Source organism: Chlorocebus sabaeus, chromosome 19, assembly GCF_047675955.1.
Source record: "Chlorocebus sabaeus isolate Y175 chromosome 19, mChlSab1.0.hap1, whole genome shotgun sequence".
Lineage (NCBI taxonomy): Eukaryota > Metazoa > Chordata > Mammalia > Primates > Cercopithecidae > Chlorocebus > Chlorocebus sabaeus.
The window spans coordinates 13866184-13888963 of record NC_132922.1 but is presented as its reverse complement, the minus strand read 5'-3'; the positions used below and the strand labels follow the sequence as shown (position 1 = coordinate 13888963).

The window sequence follows — 22780 nt, the reverse complement described above, 5'->3', positions numbered from 1 at the left end:
CAGAAGAAGCTCAAGTAAGCCATGAAGACAGGCCCCACGAGAGAGAGTGATGATCAGCCAGCCCCCAACTGTGGTTCTCATCCCAGCTGAGGCACTAGGCATGGGAGAGGAGCAGGTGTCTTCACAGCAGATGCTATACAGAACCAAAATGAGCTGTACCTCCTGAGCCCTGCCTAAATTGCTAAATCATGAGCAAATTAGGGATCATGTCATTGTCATTTTAAGCCCACAAGTTTTGATGGTGTTTTGGAACACAGCAAATAATAACCCATGGGTAGAGCACGTTCTGAGGGTGCAAGTCAATGATCTGGGGGTGGAGTGTGCTGCAGGCTTAGAGGCTCCTCAGGTGAAAAGCTTCAGGATCAACTGGAAAACAGAACTATCTGACCTAGAACCCATTATCTGGGGACTCTACCCTGGGGCTCCAAGTCCCAGGGATCTTATGGGCTGAGGATGCTTTTGGCTGCTTAAACAATGAGGAGATCCTCGGGCTCACATTACAGGAAGTCCAGAGGCCAGCAGCTTCTGGTCAAGTTGATGGAGCAGCCTGGGGAGGCCATGGAGGGCCCAGAATGTGCTGTGTGGTCTGCAGTTCCCCTGGTCATAGGTGTCTGGCAGGAGTGGTCTGGGCTGCATGGTTCCTCATTCATTACATCAGGAAAGACGGATGCTCTCCCAGCATTCCCAGTGGAGAAAAGGTTTTCCCAGAAGGCTGCTCACATCCACACGTTTCTTTGCATCTTATTGGCTCAAATTGAGTCACATGTGCATGACTGAACCAATCACATGCAAGAGGTGGGGTTGGGGTAGGAGTTAAGAATTACCACAAGACCAATCAAATCCACCACTAGATTGGAGGAAATGTGTGTGGCCAATTCCTCTGAAGCCCATGTCTCATGTCTGGGAGGAATGGATGTCTGGAAGTAATTGGCATCTTCTAGGAAGAGCACGTAGGGTAAGATCGAGCAGTGCCCACTATAGGACCCCCTCACATAGGGTATGTGGGAGAAGCCAGGCACCCTGGGCTTGAGACAGAGTTATGCCCAGCTCTCATGTCCTTTCCTGGGATAATGGGTGAAAGTGCGTGTGTGTGCACGCGTGTGCAGGAGGGAGGACTAGGGAATAGTTTGGGCCCTCAGGGCTTCTATCTTCCCCTAGTTGGTCTCTCCAACACGATACATGGGCTTCCACTCGAATGTGATGAAAGGCACCAAGCACAGAAGGACTCAGACTTGAGCCTTTCCTTATTGTTAGCACTTTATTTGAGTAGAAGACACCTCTACTGTGTCAAATCTAGTACTTTGAGCTCTTGGATTTGCTGTTTTCTCCATATTTCTCTTCCAGTGCTTTCTGCAAGTTCAGATTCATAGCATTTTTCCGGTGCCACCGTCCTACAGAGAGCAGGAGAGGAGCCAGCACAGATTAGATCATCCAGCAGTCTCTGGAGTGCCCAGACCCCAGGGATGACTCATACCTCTTCCAAGTCCACCCCTGGCTCTGTCTCCTACTCTGATTTCTCTCTGAACCTTAGAGCCAACACACCCTGCCTGTGGAGGACAGTCCTTGCCTCCCATTACCCGCAGCTCCTCACTTACCCAGGTCATCCGTCTTCCTGCCATGCCAGTGTTCTAAGTCCCTAACTGATTTCTCAATGACCTCTGGTGTGTAGGAAGCCTTCATGAGGCTCTTTGTCTCCTCAGCAGCCCCTGTGGAATGCCATGAAGAAACCCCGAGTGCCCAATTCAGTGGCAGTCGGGTACTCCATAGTTTATATTGGGTGTCAGTTTCCTTTACAGATGGTAAATTGTGGAAGGGAAGGGGAGTGGGAAGGGTTTCAAAGTAAAGTCGTTTGGGTTCAAACCCAAACTCCATTATTTACAGATAGTATGGCCTCAGAGAAATGTTTAACCTCTCTGAGCTTCAGTGTCTTCAACTATACCAAGAAATGAGATTTTTTTGCATGGCTGGGAAGACAAAATTATTGGACATTCATCAGGACATCTAGCAAGTGGCAACTAATACCTGTAACTTAAGAAAACATCTCTATATTCAAAATTCAAACATGCACAAGCAAATACGTTACAATGATCAAGAGTCAGCAGAAACACCAAAGGATAAAATCTCCCAAATTAGCAAAGATTTGAATGATCAGATACAGAATACAAAATAAGTGTATTTAATGATTGAAACCATAAAAGAGAGAATACAAATATAAGGAAAGAATAAGAAACCATCCAGAAAGAGCAGATAGATTAGTAAGAGAAGCAAACGGAATTTCAGAAATGAAACATAATAATTGAAAAAATTAAATTCCATGGATAATAAGATGCCTGGGACTTGCTTTGAAATAATCTTGGATGGGAGCAGATGGGTGGGAGAAAAGATGAGACAAGATCGGCTATGTATTCATCATTGTTGAGGCTGGGTGGCATGAGCAACATCTATTCATAAACTAAGTTCTCTTCTTTTCCATAAGCTTGAAAATTGCCATCATAAAAGTTTAAAAAGAAATTCAATTAACAGGTAAAATAGCAGATCAAATACAGCTGAGAGAAAATGGTAAACTGGAAGATACACCTGAAGAAATTAGTATTAGGATGCAATACAAAGAAAAAAAAATGTGGGCTGGGCGTGGTGGCTCATGCCTGTAATCCCAGCACTTTGAGAGGCCGAGGCGGGCGGATCACCTGAGGTCCAGAGTTTGAGACCAGGCTGATCAACATGGGGAAGCCCTGTCTCTACTAAAAATACAAAAATTAGCTGGGCATGGTGGTGCATGCCTGTAATCCCAGCTACTTGGGAGGCTAAGGCAGGAGAGTCGCTTGAACCCGGGAGGCGGAGGTTGCAGTGAGCCGAGATCGTGCCACTGTACTCCAGCCTGGGCAACAAGAGCAAAACTCCGTCTCAATTAAAAAAAAAAAGAAGAAAAGAAAAGAAAAGAAAAAGAAAAAGAAAAAGAAAAAAAAGATGTGGAAAACATGAAAGAGGCGTTAAGATGCTGGTTAAATGAGAATGCCCAAAATGCATCTCAATGGAGTTCTAAAAGGCGAGACTAGAAAAAATGGACAGAAACAATATTTGAAAAGATAATGGGTGAAATTTTTTCAGACTTGAAAGATGTGAAGTCTTAGATTCAAGAATCATAGGCCTGGCGCAGTGGCTCACGCCTGTAATCTCAGCACTTTGGGAGGCGGAGGCAGGCAGATCACTTGAGATCAGGAGTTCGACACCAGCCCGGCCAATATGGTGAAACCCCGTCTCTACTAAAAATACAAAAAAAATTAGCCGGGCAGGCGCCCGTAATCCCAGCTACTTGGGAGGCTGAGGCAGGAGAATCGCTTGAACTTGGGAGGAGGAGTTTGCAGTGAACCGAGATTGTGCCACTGCATTCCAGCCTGGGCAACAGAGCAAGACTCCATCTCGGAAAAAAAAAAAAAAGAGGAATCATTATTCTCTAATCAGGGTAAGTCAAAGGAATTCCTTATCTAAGTACATCCAAGTAAAATTCAGAACACCAGAAACAAGAGGATGTTAGAAGTAGCCATGGAGAAAAGAAAAATTACTTGCAAAGAATAACAATTGATTTGATTAATCATCAAAGACAGAAAAAAATGGATCAATATCAAAGTACTAATAGAAAACAATCAGCAATCTGTATATAATATAACTACCTTCCAAGAAGGAAGACAAAATAAGACTTTTTTGAGAAATGGAGCCTAAAGTTCACCAGCAACAAGACCTCGCTAAACATACCTTCTAAGCATACTTCAGGAAGAGAAAAAATGGTCCCAGAAGGAAGGCCTGAGATACAAGAAGGAAGAGGAAGCAAAGAAAATGGAAACAGAGTAAATCTAAATATATGTTCATTATAATAACAGCACTAGCATCTAATTTATGGAATGATATAATAATGGTGACGATGATGGGAGCTTCACATGAACTACCCATTAAATCTTCTCAACGACTCTTAAGAAGTAGATATAATTATTATGCCCATTTTACTGTTGAAGTCACTGAAGCACAGAGAAGTTAAGTAACTTGTCTAAAGTCACACAGCTGGTACATGAGATCTAGAACTCAAACCCAGACCTTGAGGCTCTAGGCTCCACAGCTTAAAGTACTTTGCTTATGTCTAATTCTAGGCGAGGAACAGTGGCTCATGCCTGTAATCAGTGGCTCAGCATTTTGGAAGTCTGGGGCAGAGGGATCATTTAAAGCCAGGAGTTTGAGACCAGTCTGAACAACAAAGCGAGACCCAATCTCTAAAAATATATATATATAATATATATTATGTATATACATATATATACACATATATATACATTCTATAAAATAATAACATGTAAGCTGAGGTGGAGGTCGGGAGAGTAATTAAAGTTTTTTTATTTTATTTTGTTATTATTTTTTTAGACAGAGCCTTGCTCTGTCACCAGGCTGGAGTGCAGTGGCTCGATCTCAGCTCACTGCAGCCTCCGCCTCCCAGGTTCAAGCGATTTTCCTGCCTCAGGCTCCTGAGTAGCTGGGACTATAGGTGTGCGCCACCACGCCTAGCTAATTTTTGTATTTTTAGTAGAGACAGGGTTTCACCATGTTAGCCACGATGGTCTCGATCTCTTGACCTTGTGATCCACCCACCTCGGCCTCCCAAAATGCTGGGATTACAGGTGTGAGCCACCGCGCCCAGCCAAAGTTAAAGCCTTCTAAGGACCTTATAGTGTTCAGGAAAACACAAATGCCTAGATTAACTTTATAATTTGTTAACTATGCACATAAACATGTCAAAGGTAACCACTCAAAGAATAAGAGGAGTAGAAAAGAACAAATATCAGATTGAGAAAAATAAGAAAGCTGATGCAAATCCAAAAAGAGAAAGAAAAAGAAGCCACAAAGAAAAAGCAGCACAAATAGAAAACGCAAAATAAGATCATGGAAATAAATCCAAATAGTCTATATCACTAACGAGAATCAATATGAATAAATTAAACCCATTTGTTAAAAATCAGATTACAACACTACCGAAAATGTTTTCCAGGTATATATCATTGAAAGCGTATTTAAAAGGACACAAAGAGAGGATAAACGTGGAAGAATAGAAAAAGATACACCCAGGCAAACACTAACCAAAAGCAATCTGGTCTGACTATATCAGGCAAAATAGACTGTAGTGCAAAGGCATGATGAAAAACAAAAACAACCGCAATTCATTAAGGTAATGTAATGATTCTGAACTTGCTACATTGAGATAACTTCAAAATAGATAAGGCAAAATTGACAGAACCACAGGAGAAATGGACAAAGCTGCTATTATAGGGGAAGATTTAGAGACACATATTTTAGTAACTAATAGATCAAGCAAAGAATATTAATAAGGATTAGAAGATTTGCATGGAAATCATTAACAAGCCTGTTCTATTAGACAAATGCAGAATCCCTTACCTAAGAGATTATTATTATTATTATTACTATTATTATTTTGAGACGGAGTCTTGCTCTGTCGCCAGACTGGAGTGCAGTGGCGCGATCTTGGCTCACTACAACCTCCGCCTCCCAGGTTCAAGCAATTCTTCTGCCTCAGCCTCCCGAGTAGCTGGTATTACAGGTGTGCACCACCATGCCCAGCTGATTTTTGTATTTTTAGTAGAGACGGGGTTTCACCATGTTGGCCAGGATGGTCTCAATCTCCTGACCTCATGATCTGCCTGCCTCGGCCTCCCAAAGTGCTGGGATTACAGGCATGAGCCTCTGCGCCTGGCCCCCAGAGAGATTATTTTTAAGCACACACAGATCATCTACAAAAATCTCCATCTCCTGGGCTCTAAAGTGAATCTGAACAATTTCAAAGGATTTAAATCATTACAGGGCTGTGTTCTCCAGTGACAATGACATCAAGCTAGGAGATTGAATCCACCCCAAAGACAAGAGAGCAAACCAAGAAAGAGGAAGACACCAAATAGAGGCAATCAGAATTCCAACAATGGAAAGAAGTGAAAAAAAAAAAAATCCTTGGTAAGCTGGTTCGGGGATCCCTGGATACGTGGACACAGAGGGAAATGGACAGGACGTAAGCTACCATTCTGCCTGCTCTATGACTCAAAGACACAATGTCCAGGTGAGCCCAGTCAAGGCTTTGATTTGTACTTGGCTTGTCCTTACCATGGGCTCACCCTCTACTCTCCCCTCCCAGCCCTGCTGCGTGGAGCAGATGAGGACCTTCATGTTAGCCCACAGGGGTGTTCTGCTCTGACCTCCTTCTGAAGCTGGAGTCACAGTGAGTTGGGAGGCAGAAAATACACAAAGGGCCACTCACCCTGGCCATATTCCTGCAGGCCATCCCACATGGTCCCCCCGCAGCCCTGTCTGGTGCCTGGCTGTGGGAAGCCTATACACCCAGGACTCACAGCCGTGCCAACACTCTCCCTGCATGAAGTTCACTAAACCCTCAGGATGCCCAAAACCAGACTAAGACCCAGAGCCAGCTCCATTTTCCCCCATGCTGTTTTCATGGTAGTGAATAAATTTCATGAGATCTGATAGTTTCATAAGAGGAAAATCCTTTCACTTGGTTCTCATTCTGTCTTGTCGGCCACCATGTAAGAGGTGCCTTTCATCTTCCGCCATGATGTGAGGCCTCCCCAGCTACATGGAACTGTGAGTCTATTAAACTTCTTTTTCTTTATAAATTACCCAGCCTCAGGTATGTCTTTAGCAGCAGTGTGAAAACTGACTATATTATATTTAATGGTGTAATGGTAGAATCAAGAAGGAGATAAGGATGCCTGTTTTTCCTGCTTGTATACACCATTGTCCTAGACAGGTCAGCCAGGTGCTGATATAAAGGTGAGAAAAGCCTAGTGTTTAAGAATTTAAACTCTAGCCTCTGACTGGCAGGGTTTAAATCCCAACTCTGACCGTTCCTACCTGTGTGGCCTTAATTAAGTTATTTAACTTTTCCATGACTCAATTTTTTTCATCCGGAAAAAAAAATGGGAATTGTAGCATTTACCACATGGGATTCATGTGGAGAATAAAATATATGTATAAAATACTTACACCAGTACCTGGCATATGTTAAATACAATGCATAAATGTAGCCATTATTACTATTCAAAGCACTCCTAAAGAATTTATAAATAATTATTGGAATTAATTGGTGAGCTACATAAAGCTTCTGGATATAAGATTAATATACAAAAACAAAAAAATTGCATTTATGAATACAGTATCAGAAGCAAAGTTAGAAAATAGAATTTTAAAAATATATCATTTTCAATAAGCAGCAAAAAAAGAGATTCTCCTAAATAAGTCTAACAAAAAAACCTGTATGATGTTTATAGAAAAAAAAATTGCAAAATGTTACTGAGAGATATCAAAGGAAGACTTAAATCAATGGAGGTATACACCATATTCATATATTAGAAAATTCATTATAAAGCTGACAACAGCCCTTAAATTGAGCTGTAGATTCAATGTACTTCCAAACAAAATCCCAACAGGGTTTTTCATGGAAATTTCCATATATCAATAACATTTGTATGGAAGAGTAAAGGGCCTAGAAACCTAAGACATTAACTGGTGATGGTGGTGGAGGGGTGGTAGTGGGAGTATTGCCTGACCAGATATCAGGTCACTTATAATACCTTAGTGATTAAAAGTGTAATATTAGACCAATGGACAGAAGAGAGCCTGGAAACCGATCTATGCATGTGTCAAAACCTGATGGATAACAGAGGTACCACTGCAGGTCACCGGGAGGAAAGATGAGCCTATTCAATGAAAGGTGGTGAGGGAATCAGTAATCCACATAAAGAAGGAATTGAAAATGAATCCTTACTAGGGACAGATTTTTGTTGCTGTTGTTCCATTATTTTGAGGGCTGGGCACATAGATGCCCAAGGAGTGCCCGAGCTCATCATCTCACTTTTTATACAACTGGGCAAGCTGCCGAAAGTTTCCTCAAGCCTAGTTTTACTACTTTCTTAAATGGCTAAAACTCACAAAAGCCATCTACAGTTTTTGAAAATGAATCCCTACTTCATACTAAAAACAAAAATCAACTCCAGGTGGATAAAAGACTTAAATGTGAAAAGCAAAACTAAATATTTTAGAAGACTGTATAAAAGATGATCTCTATGATTCAGCATAGGATAGGAGTCCCTCAGCCTGCTCCCCCAGCACCTTCTCCAACTCAGTAAATAGCCATCTCATCCTTCTAGTCGTTCAGGTCAAAAACGTTGAAATCAACCTTAATTTCTGTATCTCACCCCAAAATCTATTCATCAGCATATTCTCTTCTCTCTGCCTTATACAAATATCCAGAATCCTACTACATCAGGCCACCTTCACCATTACCTCCCTGAGCTGCTATATTGCACAATGGTGCCTTCCAGAATCGTGCAGTGCACTAGCCCAGATTCCAGGACCAAGCCACCATTATCTGTCCCATCTGGAGTTTTGCAGCTGCCTCCTACCGGTTTCCCTGTTTCTGCCCCAGCTCCCTATGTCCATTCTCCCCATAGCAACTGGAGTGAGCCTTTAACCTGAGCCAAACAGGACCATTCTCCTGCTTAAAACCCTGGCTTGGTTTCTCATCTCACTCCGAGTAAAGACCTTCCAGCAGGCTTCACGACCCAGTGTGTTTCCTCTGATGTCTTCTGCCTCACTTCTGTGCAGCCATACCAGTCTCACCAGCCTCAAACAGCAAGTGCAAAGGCTAACCCCGGGTGAGTGGAGACAGAGAGGGCCAGATGGATGGGCACACTGACAGTACTGTGCTGCAGGGTGAGGCCCTGATTCCTAGTGTTTGCCAATTTCCAGAGTGTAAATACTACTAGCATAGCCAATTTTAAGACAGCATTTATGTGCCAATCAGTGCAGCAAAACAATTGCCTCCTGTGAGCTGGCTCAAGCTGCTAGGAGCTCCAGCACATCCTTGGCACAGTTCTACTTCCCAGGCGGGATGATGGGACATGGACATTTTAAAAAATAGATTCTTTTACATTTAAGTAGACATTATCATACAAAGTTGTATGGAATAGCTGTTTGGTGACCGATACTTGTTAAAGAGAGAACTGGAAGGCAGGATCTGGAAGGCCCAGAACAGACAGCAAGCAGAACTGTATTCTTGCTTTCCTCCCCCAGCACCATCTTTTCTCCAAGCTCAAAGAAAAATCCAGAAAGGCTTCCAGTGGGTGTCTGGTTCCTCGGGTGACAGGGATCCGAGCCAGGGGGAAGAGGTTTGTCAGGCCTCTGGGAACACTGGAGAGGGGCTGGAGTGAGGAGAGAGGAAGGAGCCGCACCAGAAAGAGTCTCATTTTGCAAGGAGGCCAAATCAGAATGTGGGGCAGAGAGAAGTCCCTGTGTGCTGTGACGGGCATCTGAGCCATCTAGAAGACCCTGGGAACAGGATCAAAGCTAGGGAAGAGACTTAGTGGTCAAGAAAAGACTATGAGGCTGTGGAGGCAGAAGGAACACCTGACTTTGAGTCCCAGACACAATGCAGACTACTAAAAGTTCTAGCGCAAATGATCTGAAATCCGCCCGTGAAATGGAGCTAACAGCACTCTCCTCATCCCAACCAAACAGAACTACAATGATCCAGTGGAAACCCTCTGTAAATGTCAGATCCTCCAACCCACCCTTCCTGTCTTCCCAGGTGGCGCCACCTCCAGGCTCTGGAGAAGAAAAATGATAGCCTGACAGCTACTGAGTGCTCACGACTTGCCTTGGCCAAGCACCTTCATGTGGCACTTCATAAAGTCCTGCCAATGACCCAGCGAGGGCCATACTCTCATTATTATCTCCACCGTACTGAGAAGGCAGCGGAGGTTTGGAGAGGTTGAGGATCCCACCAAAGGTCACACCCAGCTAGTGAGCTGAGTTTTGAACCAAAAAAACTTGATATTGTCACTGTGATCAAAGGTTCCTGGGATGGGGCTGGGGGTGGGGAGCAGCAGTCCTGGGCCTTCTACTGAGTCCTGGGCCTCCTACTGGCAAATTAAGAACCAGAGGTGTGCAGGGTACAGTGGCTCACGCTTGTAATCCCAGCACTTTGGGAGGCCGAGGTGGGTGGATCACTTGAGCCCAGGAGTTTGAGACCAGCCTGGCCAACATGATGAAATATTGTCTCTATCAAAAATACAAAAAACAAAACAAAAAATATTAGCCAGGCATGGTGGCATGCATCTGTGCTCCCAGCTACTTGTCAGGGCAGGGGTGTGGCTGAGGTGGGAGGATTGCTTGCTTGAGCGTGTGAGGTGGAGATTTCAGCGAGCCAACATTGTGCCGCTGCTCTCCAGCCTGGGCAACAGGATGAGACTTCAAAAAACACAAGAAGGGAAGGGAGGGGAGGGGAGGGGAGCGGAGGGGAGGGGAGGGGAGGGGAAGACAAGGGAAGAGAGGGGAGGGGAGGGGAGGGCAGGAGAGGGGAGGGGAGGGAAGGGAAGGGAAGGGAAGGGGAGGGGAGGGGAGGGGAGGGAAGGGAAGGGGAGGGGAGGGGAGGGGAGGGAAGGGGCCACAGGTGTTTGGGAGCGTGAGGGGCTGACTGCCAACTGGGATGAATCATCCACACATCGAGGACAGGGGTCTGGATGCTCCCAGCACTCACAAGCTGACATAGAGGACACATGGGCATGAAATAAGTGTCCTTGGAGATGTGCCCTGGGGTAAAGGCCTTCCCTGCCCCATGCCTGGGAGACCATGGGTGTTCCCGGTCCCACCCTTTTCCCCTTTGACTTGACCTTGAAACAAGTTTGACCGCATGTTGTAGCCGAGATCATAGTAGTCGGAGAAGACGGAGGAGATTTCCACAGGATTCGGGGTCCTGCTGGGCCATGAGCTTGCCTTCTTCTGGCCCTCGAAGGCTTCATCAATAGCCCTTTGGGCCTGAGCAGAGAGGCAGGGACAACAGACCGGGGATGGGAAAGCAGCGTCAAGTCCCGTATCTCCCTCCAACTCCTCCTCCCTTGACCCTGCCCTCCCCACCCCGATCCCACCTTCAGCCTGCAGCCCTCAACCTGTTCACAGGGCTGGGGAGCTGGAGTATACAAAGGCCCCAGCCCCAACCCCTCTCAGCTGCACTGCCATGGGTGGGGGGGCCTCAGGTTAACGATCACAAAACCTCTTTCAAGCATTAAGCACCTGCTACATGCAACACTGGGGTGTGGGGTCTCTATAGGGTGCCACTCTTCCCACCATTTTATAAATGAGGAAAGCAGGCCTCTGGAGGCCAGAGATCGCCCAGTTCACATGGCTGGCAGGCCCCAGGGCCCTGGCTTGCCTCCTACAACTGAGGCATCACACAGGGCAGCTCTGGGTGGGTGCTTAGCTTTCAACAAGGCCAACTCCCTCTTCATACCAACAGGGAAACTGACACACAGAGAAGCTGAGCCCAGGCCCAGGGGCAGAACACCTGGGTTTGAGTTCCAATTCTGCAATATATCAGCTGCTGACTTCGGCAAGCCTCTTCTCCGCTCTAGGCCTCAGTTTCCCTATATGTAAAATGTGAAGGCAGGGTGGAACTGGATGCTCTTTGAAGTGGCTTCCAGCTCTGACACTTGCTGGCTCAGTGACACTTGTGACATAGTTACAGGTGGGCAGAAAACACAGATTTCTGGATTCCAGCCAGGGACAATGGCGGCTGAAGAAAGGAAGGACATCTCCCAAGGCTGGGCAGGGCGGTGAGAGGTAGTGGCCATAGAGTCAACCTCAAATTGGGACAAGTTCCTCCAAGTGGGGCAGAACATGTCAAGATTGTGACTTTCCAGACTTGCTGGTGGTGGGATCACCGCACTTTAAGATGACAGAGTGGAAGGGCAGCCTGGGAGAAGCCTGACCCCCAGCTTTTGTGACCCAAGCCCCTCTTTGGGACTTGGTTATACCATCTGTTAAAAATGAAGCAGTAACTCCTGCCTGACCTTCCACACAATGCAGTTGCTATGAGGGTTGAGATGCTGGCTTTGAAAGCATGTCTCAGAATGCCAGGGCAGAAAGAACACAGCATTTGGCCCAAAATGGTAAATGAATTTTATCTTAAGTTTCAGTTGATTCATAGTGACTGCCTGGAATGCTATATCGGGTGGAAAAGAGTGCTGGCATCGACTAGCGATGTCTGCCATGAATGCAGGCTGGGAGGGTTGTGATATACACACTGTGTATTTGTCAGCCTGACCTAGTCCAACTGCCTTGCTTTACAGATGTGGAGACTGAAGCCCAGAGAGGGTAAGTAACTTATCCAAAGTCACCCAGCATTGAGGAGTAGGTCCAGGATTCAAATCCAAGTCTTCCGATTCCCAATAAATGCTACCCATCCACTAAATGCTGTCTTCTTTGGGAGACTTGTTCAAATGGAAAACATCCAATTCACACAAAAGGCTTTTAACTGCAAAGTCATTAAGGGCCGGAGTTCCAGAACCTGCCGACCCAGTTTGCACCCTCGTCTCACACAATTGGGTGAATTTGGTTGACTGACTTAACCCCTCTAAACCTCGGGCTCCTTAACCATAAAATGAGGAGAATAATGGTACCTTCCTCATGGGTTGCTGGGAAGATGTAACAGCTTGTTATATGTGAAGCTTAAACAGTGCACAGTGCCTGGCACACAGCAGGTGCTCAGGAGATACTGCTTTCTAGTGTTATTATTATAGGGACTCTGTACTCAAGAGTGAGTTTATCTTGTGTCCTCATTTTAAGACTCTGCATCACCCTCCTGGCCCCTGCTGTGACACCTGCTCCTCGGAGACCAGCTCGTCCACCACGTTGCTCCCAAACTTGTGGCGAATGTTATTAGGAATGATGCTGCCCTTCTGGTTCGTGGGCGTGCTCCTCTGGTCCTGGGCCCCCAAGCTGGGAACGTCATCCGTCCCCTGGCACGGCTGAGTCCCCTCTCCCGAGGTGGCCCTGTTCTCTCTTGAGGAAGATCGAGATCCCCCGTTCTTCAGGGACCTGGACTGTGGGTCCATCCCCAGAGAATCCCTGCTGGCAGCAGTCGGAGGTGGAGGGAGAATCTCCTTCGAGTGGCACTGCCCTAGGGAGCTGCCTTGAGTGCTGGCTCCCCGGGGCAGGGGCTGTGGTGACGACAGACCCTGGTTCTTGAACTTGGAGGTGTCCAAGGAACTGCAGGTCGTTTTCCAGGGGTCCAAGTCCTGCTGGTCCTCCTTGTCATTCAGGTGGGCCTTGGTCAAAGAGGTTGTACCTGAACAGGACAAAGAGAAACAGAGGCGGAGGGAGAGAGACACGCAGACAAGGGCAGAAAGTAGAGGATGGGGAGAGGGGCAGAGATGGGGGTGAGGAGGGGGAACAGACAGACACAGAGCCCCGGAACTCCAGAGCCAGAGAAGGGGAGAGGGACCAGAGGCACGGGTGGGAAATTAGGAGACACAAAGGGAGAAGACAGGTCAGCCTGCCATGCCTCCCATGGGCAGGGTTAGTCCACATTGCCTGGGGCAACAAGGGCTACCCCCCCCCAAGCATGTCCCGCCTTGAGGCCTAGCTGTGTGACCCTAAGCCAGGGACTTGGCCTGTCTGCACTTTCATGCCCCGGCTCCATTTGGATAGTTCCTTTCCCCACTTTTCCGTCTTGAAACCTCCCCCTTACTCTCCGCAGTGAGAATCTGGCGGCAGTGGCACTGGCAGAGGCGTTCCTGGGGCCAAGCCACATGCCTGGGAAGTACTGGAGCTGGATGGGGCTCCCGGACTTTGCCTCCAATGCAAGGCTGCTCCCCAATATCTACCTCCTCCCTTCGCCAGGGCTGAGAAGTGGCACCATCCCAGTCACCTCCCAGGCTCTCTCCTCCCCACCTCTCCCTGCCTCCCACGTCTCTGCCCACAGCCTCCGCTCCTCTGGGTCTCTTGCTCTCAGCGTCACAGCCTGGCCCCATCCTCCACCCCAGATTACAGCTGTAAATGTGTTTGGTGGTCTTCCCTCCAAAACCTCAAGATGAGTCCTCCAGTCCTCTTAAAAGATACACAGGCGCCGGGCATGGTGGCTGTCAGGCCTCTGAGCCCAAGCTAAGCCAGCATATCCCCTGCGGCCTGTGGGTATACACCCAGACGGCCTGAAGCAACTGAAGATCCACAAAAGATGCGAAAATAGCCAGTTCCTGCCTTAACTAACGACATTCTACCACTGTGATTTGTTCCTGCCCTGCCCTAACTGATCAATTGACTTTGTGACAATACAGCCTCCTGGCCCTTGCGATAATGTACTTTGTGATGTTCCCCCGCCCTTGCGAATGTACTTTGTAGGATACGCCCTCCCCACCCTTGAGAAGGTCCTTTGTAATATCCTCCCCCGCCCTTAGGAAGGTGCTTCGTAATATTCTTCCCACCCTTGAGAATGTACTTTGTAAGAAGCACCCTCTGCCCGCAAAAAAAAAAAAAAAAAAAAAAAAAAAAAAAAAAAAAAAAAAACTTGCTTCTAACTCCACCGCCTCTAAGAACTAATGATAATCCCACCACCCTTTGCTGACTCTCTTTTCGGACTCAGCCCGCCTGCACCCAGGTGATTAAAAAGCTTTATTGCTCACACAAAGCCTGTTTTCTGGTCTCTTCACGTGCATGACAGTGACTCACACCTGTAAGTGGTCATTAAGGGCCTCACACCTGTAAGAGTCATTAATGACACACCTGTACACGGTGGCTCACGCCAGCACTTTGGGAGGCCAGGGTGGTCAGATCACTTGAGGTTAGGAGTTCGAGATCAGCTTGGCCAACATGGTGAAACCCCGCCTCTGCTAAAAATACAAAAATTAGGTGGGTGTGGTGGCATGCACCTGTAATCCCAGCTACTGGGGAGACTGAAGCATGAGAGTCACCTGAACCCGGGAGGCGGAGCTTGCATTAAGCTGAGATCACACCACTGCACTCCAGCCTGGGCAACTGAGCAAGACTCCACCTCAACAACAACAACAAAAAATACATAACTTTGTTTCGCTTTTGTGTATGAATGAGACCAGAGTAGTGTGTTGCTTTGCAACCTGCTGTTCAATGCACCACCCTGCCTTGGGGATCTACTGAAGGTAGTGGAGACAGCCCTAACTTCCCTTCGGAGCCCTGCAGGCCTCCACCACCACCCCACTGGGGAGCATTCAGATGGGCCCAGTTTAGTTTCTCAGAGAAGGATGCTGCAGACATCAGGCTTTGGCAGCCAGTGCGGCTTTTATTTCACTCCCACGGATCCCTGCTCTGTTGTCACAAGTGATGGAGGTAGGGGAGGGCCCTTCTCGCCTATCCCTCGGGGGACTGCGGACCCTTCCCCAGGGCAGTGGGAGACGGAGACCTGAGGTTTCTCTGCTTCCCTGCCCACTTTCTCCTTGTCTTCCTTCCGCTTGGTGCCTTTGTCATGGCTCTTTGTCACCTACACGACAGGCAGAGGGAAAACTTGTTCCCCAAGACTAGACTTCCTTCTTCCTGTACTGTCCTGTGCCTCAACTGGCAGGCAGCCAAGCAGAGGGGCACCTCTGGAGACAGCTGGACTGTCAGGATGGACGGGCATGATGACCCTCCTCAAAAGAGCGGAGGCAGAGAGCGCGAAGACCACCCATCTGGTCAACCTCAGCCCCCTCCCCCTGCTCCTGAGTGGACTGAGGGCCCAGGGCAGGGATGGGCTCCTCCTGGATTCAGGCTCAGGACAGCCAGTCCTGCACTGCCTCCTCTATCAGCACGTGCTGTCGCCGTTGCCAGCTCACCCTCAGCCTGCCCTTTGGGATTATGGGCACGTTTATGGCCCAAATATGTCTTGTGTCCCTGACCTGGAGAGCCAGGATATTCACCAACTCATCAACTGAGCAAGACCCAACTACGTGTCAGGTGCTATGCCAGGCGACGGGGACACGACAGTAAGCTGAACAGGCCAACCCCTATCCTGTCAGTGTTGAATATCTGTTGAATGAATGAATGGATGCATGCATGAATGAATGAAGACCTGCGTCTGCCATTTCAAGAATCTCATTGCAACGACACCTTTCCTCTACTCCATTCATTCAGCTGTAAAACGGGCAGAGTGAACCCTGCTTCATTTGCTATTATGAAGATCAAATGATTAGTCCGCAGAGTTTATCTAAATGTGGCTATGTACCAGGATTCCCTGGGCGTTCATTAAAAATACAGATTCCTGGGCCCCTCTCAGAGCTGCTGCATCAGAAAGGCCCTGAATCTGGAATCTGAGTGTCTAACAAGGCCCGTGGGCATTCACGACATTGGAGGAAGATTTTAGGAGGAGCGCTGCCCCAACTCACTAGACTCTCTTCGCCCCATCGCACCTGCCAGCCCCAGCCACCCTCCACTCACCCCGGGGACCCTTCTCAGAGCAGGCCTGACTCCGTTCCATGCCTGCATTGAAATCTTTCCTCTTGTCCTCAGGGCAGAGTCCCTGCTCTCAGGACTCCTTGAAAGTGCCAGACTTCTCTCCCTTCCAGGCCTTTGCCTGAGCTGTTCCTCCTGCCTGGAACACTCCCCTCCACTCTTTGGGCTTTACACTAACCCTGGTCTTGGCTCACGTGTGACCCCGTATGTACCTCCCACCCACCAAGGCCAGGCGCCTCACCATGTCCCCCCACAGCCCTGTCCTTCTGGTGCACACAAGACTCAGACCACCTGAGTCATCCCCTCAGGATGGGGACCATATCGGGGTGAATAATCCCTACACACGGCAGGATGGGAGGGCTCAATAATACCAATCCCTTCTTTTTCCTTCTGTCTTCCAACAGAATGCCCCCTAGGAAGCCAGGGCCGATGGTGGGTCTGGTGGCCAACGCAAGACGGAAGGGGAGGAGAAAGGGCCTGTGCCCTGCTGCCCCAGGGAGTCCCTCCAGAAGCCTGGATGTACATTCAGCACATCCCTGGTCTGCCCGTCCTACCTGCTCGGTGGCCCAGCTCCACAGCCTCTTGCTGTGGGACAGGCAATTCCAAGCCTAGTCCTGTAAACAAAGCACCACGTTCCATCATCTCAGATGACACACAGAGTCTCTGTGAACAAGGATGAGCTGGGAGCTGAACAGGAAGGCCTGTGGCTGGCTGCCCACCCCTGATCAGAGGTTCTTAAGATGTTCCTGGTGCCCTCTGGCACTGCCCAGACCCACGGAACCTCTGCCTCATTACTCATCACCCCCGGCCCAGGGGCTGCCTCCTGGACTTATGCAGCCTCTGCCCTCTCTGAAAAGCCCTGGCCACCCCCACCCCACCCCACCAATCCTCAAAGGACTTTCTCAAGTAGCCTTGGGACCCTGGGCTCCTTTTACTCCTTCATAATCTCTTCATCTCCTCCTCCTCTTCTCCCCTATCACCACCACCCTAGGAGACCCTAGCAGACCCCTGGCTGTGAAGCCCATTGCCCCGGCCCCCAGCCTGGCAACCATTTGTCTTCCTGCAAATAGGATCGTATCCATTTGCTGACTGGTCATTCATGGTCAGGGAAGGGAAGCAGCTTAGCCACCATGAAGAAGAGCCAAGAGCAGGAACCCACACTTTGCTCTGTTGTAAACTCAGTCTTCTCCCTAAGGCCTTTGATTCAAATTAGAGGGGTAGTTTCAAAAGGCTCTGTAGCTTTTGCGCTTGTGTTTTGTTTTCTTATGTGATTTTTTTTTTTTTTTTTTTTTTTTTTTTGAGACAGGGTCTCACTCTGTCACCCGGGCTGGAGTGCAGTGGCTCCATCTCGGCTCACTGCAAGTGCAAGCTCCGCCTCCCGAGTTCAAGCAATTCTCCCACCTCAGCCTCCCGAGTAGCTAGGATTACAGGTGTGTGCCACCATGCCTGGCTAATTTTTTGTATTTTTAGTAGAGATGGCGTTTCACTATGTTGGCCAAGCTGATCTCTAACTCCTGGCCTCAAGTGATCCACCTGCCTCGGCCTCCTGAAGTGCTGGGCTTACAGATGTGAGCCACCATGTCTGGCCTTTTTTTCTTATTTATGTTCTCTTCTTTTATTCCATGTGGGTTCTCCCTCCACCACTCCCCCCGATTCCCAGGTTTTTGTGAATTTTGTAGTATAAATAAAATCTGGCCCTAAAGACACTACTACAAGGTAAGTGTCTTTGTAATAAGGGAGGAATAGACACAAGTCAGATCTGGAAGGGATCTTTGAGGACTGAGACCCAAAGGGGGAGAGTGACTCTAAGATCATCCTATAAGTTGTTTTTCTGGTAAGCTCAAAAACAGGTCAATTTTATTCTCAAAAAAACCGCCAAGGAAAACACTCTATTAATTTGGACACTTAATCATTGTTTGATGATTGTGAAACTTCTGATATAACTTGCAATAATCCTACCCTTCTGATAGTCACATATTGTATGATCCCACCCCACCTTGAGTGTAGGCTGGGCCTAGTGACTTGCTTCTGGTCAAAAAAGATATGACAAAACTGGTGAGATGTCACTTCCAAGATTATATTAGTGACTTCAGGTGTTTGTTTGTTTGTTTGTTTTTGAGGCAGAGTCTCACTCTGTCTCCCAGGCTGGAGTGCAGTGTGGCACAATCTCGGCTCACTGCAACCTCCGCCTCCTGGGTTCAAGCCATTCTCCTGCCTCAGCCTCTGTAGTAGCTGGGACTACAGGCATATGCCACCATGCCCGGGTAATTTTTTTTGTATTTTTAGTAGAGACGGGGTTTCGCTGTGTTAGCCAGGATGGTCTTGATCTCCTGATCTCATGATCCGTCTGCTTCAGCCTCCTAAAGTGCTGGGATTACAAGCATGAGCCACTGCGCCCAGCCCATGACTTTGGTTTTGTTTGCACTCTTTCCCTGGCTCTCCTCGGTTTGCTCATTCTGATGACAGCAAATACCATGTTTTGAGTTGCCCTGTGGAGCAGCACATGCGGCAAGAAACTGAGGGTGGCTTCTGGCCAAAAGCTCATAAGAAATAGAAGCCCTGAGTCCAACAGTCTTTGAAGAACTGAATGAATCCTAGCACCTGAGTGAGCTTGAAAGTGGATCCTTCCCCAGTTGAGCCTTGATATGAGAACACAGCCTAGATGACACTTTTGTTACAGCCTGTGGGATACCCTGGGCCAGAAGACCCAGCCAAGTCAGGATCCTGACCCCTATAAACTCTGAGATCATAAATTTGTACTGTTTTAAACATGCAGTGTCAAGCTTCTAAGCTTTATGGTCATTTGTTATGTGACAATACATAGCTGATACATATTTTGGTACTAAGAGTGGGGTGTTGCTGTAATAAATACTTAAAAATGTTGGACTGAATTTGGAACCAAGCAGTGCTCAGAGTCTTTAAGAATTTTCAGAAGCATGATGGGAAAAGCCTAAATCACCTTAAACAGATTTTTTTTTTTTTAAGCACAAATCTGGAGTTGGAAGAAGCTGCCAGTGAGGGCCCAAATGGAAGTGAAGAATATATTACTAGAAATAGCAGAAGAAAGGCCCTTGTTATGTAGTGGCAGAAACAGTGACACTGTCATCTGCAGCTATCTGACTAATGAACTGAGTCATCTAGCCAAAGAGTTCCAAACAAAAGATTGCAGTTGCCACTTAGTTTCTTCTTGCTGCTTGTAATGAAATGTGAAAGGAAGGAGATGAATTGAAGAAGGGACTGTTAAAGAAAAAGATGCCAATACCTAACTAATGGTTCTGAAGTCTCATCCTCTCCAGTTGCCAAAAAGATGCTAAAATTAAGAAATGGCTTCAGAAAACTGTCTGGAAAGTGTGCCCAAGAGTGTGACTGTGCGACCTGTTGTTAAAACTTCAGAAAGATCAAAGGATCAGGATATTACTCCTTCACACAAACGGCGCTTTAAAGACATTAACGATATGCCTGATGTATCCTCTTAACAGAACCATAGGACCTCTAGGAAGCTTAAGGCTCCTCAACGGGAGCCCCAGTTAAAAAGGGGTGTGAGTTTTGTTCAGTGGAGTGAACCCCTGTAAGCTTTACTGTTGAGAAAACAACAACGGCAAAATGCCGGCAGCTTGGGGTAAAAGGGATAGAGACAGTACAAAATGAAAAGATACCATTGGAAAAAAAAATAAAAATAAAAAAGACAAGTCAGAGAGTGGAAGCAAGAGTCCAGAAGGCAGAGCTGAGAGCCATGGAGAATTATTTCCAGGCCTTGAAACCTAACCAAGGAGTGTCCAACATTTGTGTGGCTGAATTTCAAAACTGCTATGGACCATTGACTCCATGTCTCCATTTTCCTCAATTTTGAATAGGAATGTCACTAGCTCTTATCCTATGCCTATCACATCATTGTATGTTAGGTGTGTTCAGGGCAAATTACTTAGTTTCACAGATCTATGATGGAGAAGAATTGAATTTGAAAAGCTGTACTTAAGGAACAACACTGGAGGAGCCTCAGCCACACCTGGAGCTGATTTATATGACCAGATTCTAGCTTTTAAACTGATGCTTTAATAGGATGAGAATTTTAAATATCTTAGGAGGGGATGAATGTATTGTGCACGTGGAAGGGATGTACATTATGGGTGGCCAGAGGGCAGACAGTGGTAGGCAGTTGACATGGCTCCCAATCATCCTGTTTCTTGGTATAATTCCCTCCCCTTTAGTGTGGACTGGACCTAGTGATGAATGGAATGTGGCAAAAATGAAGGATGTTGCATCCATGATGAACTTATAAGAGACTACGACTTCTGTCTTGTTCACACACTCTCTGCAGCTCTCCTCAGCTCATCTGCTCTCATGGAAGCCAGTTTTCCTGTTGTGAGCTGCCTTATGGTGAAGTCCACAGGGCAAGGAACTCAGAGTGGCCTCTTGCCAACGGCTCCAAAGGAGCTGGATCCTGCCATGTGAATGGGTTCCAAGCAACACTTTGATTGCAGCCTGTGAGAAACCCTAGGACAGAAAAATCACCAACACTCCACCAGTACTCCCAACTCACAGAAACTATGAGAGAGTAAATGTTGTCTTACGCCCATTAAGTTTTGGGGTGATCTGTTGTGCAGCAAGAGATAACTAACACAAGTCCTATGTCAAGCATTCTCACATCTGGTAAATTAGTCTGTCTTCACAAATACCCAGTAAGGTGTTCAGAGACAATACTAACGTATCCTTTTTCACAGATGGGGAAAATGAGGCTCAGAAAAGACACAGGACTTCACCAGGTGGGGCTAAAATTAAGTTGCACATCTTCAAGCTAGGTGAAGTTCAAGTTAGCTCCTTCAAGTTGTCATTCCCCTCCTATCCCCATCCCCCATCCCCAGCCACCCACCTGATGTGTCCACAGCAGCTCTGTACATCCCCGTGCACCGCCAGTCCAGAGCAGTCTGGATGGGCTACAATAGAAGTGTGGACTCACTTCCAGTTTCTGACCTGGAGAGAGAGATCCCAAGATACTTTGGTCAAAGAGGGCGGGAAGGTAGTTCTAGTCTGGGCAGTCTTCACTCACAAGCAACTGTGAATGGGGAAAAGGAAGATGAAACCCCATGCCCTGGAAGGACCCTGGCCCTTCATAAGTCTCTGCCTCACCTCTCCAATCTCTTTCATAACAGCAGGAAACACGTGAACCACACTGATGTGTGCTGAAGCCCAGGAGTGCAGATCACCGCTGCAGAACTACTGGTAAAGACCAATGGATGGTTGCTGGGAAGTGGCCGTCCCCCAGATGTTCATTGGAGTTGCCATGGTGATCACTATACACAGGGCTCTGTTACCTCAGAGGACTAATAGGCCCACTCCTAGGGAAACGAGGCCAGGAGAAAGCCAGGACTGAGGAGGTAGGAGGGGCTTCATGTATTGTTCACTCTCTCATCCACTCAAGAATGTCGGTTGAGCACCCACTACGTGCCAGGTGTGTGCCAGGCACAGGGGGCTCAGATGCTACCAAGTGCGAAAGATGTTCTTGGGAGTTCAAAGCACTAAGTAGAGAGAAGAGCTAACTCTGTGTAGGAAAAAGGAGGAAGAACTTATGAAAGAGCCATTTGAGTTGGATCTTGAAGGATGCCTAGGAGCTTAACAGTTTTGAAGCGATGAGAATATTAAAGGCATGGATGTGTATAACAGCATAAATGTAGGTCAAGATCAATGGGGAAGGAAAAAGATGCATCTGGGGCTGTCTGATTTCTATGCCCAGGGATCAGGGACCTGGGAGTAAAACTAAAGCAAGAATGGAACAGTGAGAGTCCCCTCTTCTATTCCTGAATAGCAAGGGTTACAGAAGGAGATCAACAAAGTTAAGTGACTTCTTTTCTGCAGAGAAGAAGGAGGCAGAAGCCACTGGTGCCAGCACTGGCCCATTCCTGCCTGGCTGTTGCTCAGCCTGGACAGAGTGGGTATAGCGAATGCCTCCTGCAAACTTTCAGGGTTTCCCCAGGAAACAGAGAGTACTGTGTTTAAACTTGGAGTCCCCAGAATCTGGGCCTGTCACCTATTAGACAAGAGACTGGCCAAGTTCTTTAGCTGAACTTTCTTCATATGTGAAACAGATATCACCCAATGCTAAGGATAAGGGTGACGGATGAATAAAATGATTTTTTGCAAAATGTAGCACATTGCCTTGCACGGAGACATCACAAAACTCTAAGCTACTTCCACATGCAATCCATCAGCAAGTCCTTCAAAGTACACTAGACTCGGATGCCTTCGTCCACCTCCACAACTCCCCCAACTCCCTGGTCCAAGCCACCCCCATCGCTTACCTATGTATTATCTATTGCTGCATGACAATCTCGCCATAAACTTCGAAGCTTAACATACAATTGTTATCTCACAGTTTCTTTGGATCAGGGGTCTACTCATGGCTTAGCTGAGTTCTCTGTGTTGGGGTCTTAGCAGGCTATGATCCAAGTATTGGCCAGGGCTGCAGTCTCATCTGAGGTTGCAC

General features: G+C 47.3%; 1 protein-coding gene across 1 annotated transcript; it reads right to left on the bottom strand.

Annotated features, from left to right (window-relative positions):
- Positions 1–1219: 1219 nt before the first annotated feature.
- Positions 1220–21549, bottom strand: CIMIP4 (ciliary microtubule inner protein 4). The gene is made up of 6 exons (XM_038007498.2): positions 21427–21549; positions 16854–16913; positions 12723–13189; positions 10737–10881; positions 1596–1706; positions 1220–1391 (listed from the first exon to the last, which is right to left on the bottom strand). The coding sequence occupies exons 3-6, from the start codon at positions 12954–12956 to the stop codon at positions 1294–1296; spliced, it is 588 nt and encodes a 195-aa protein (XP_037863426.1). The 5' UTR covers positions 12957–13189; positions 16854–16913; positions 21427–21549; the 3' UTR covers positions 1220–1293.
- Between the last annotated feature and the right edge of the window lie 1231 nt (positions 21550–22780).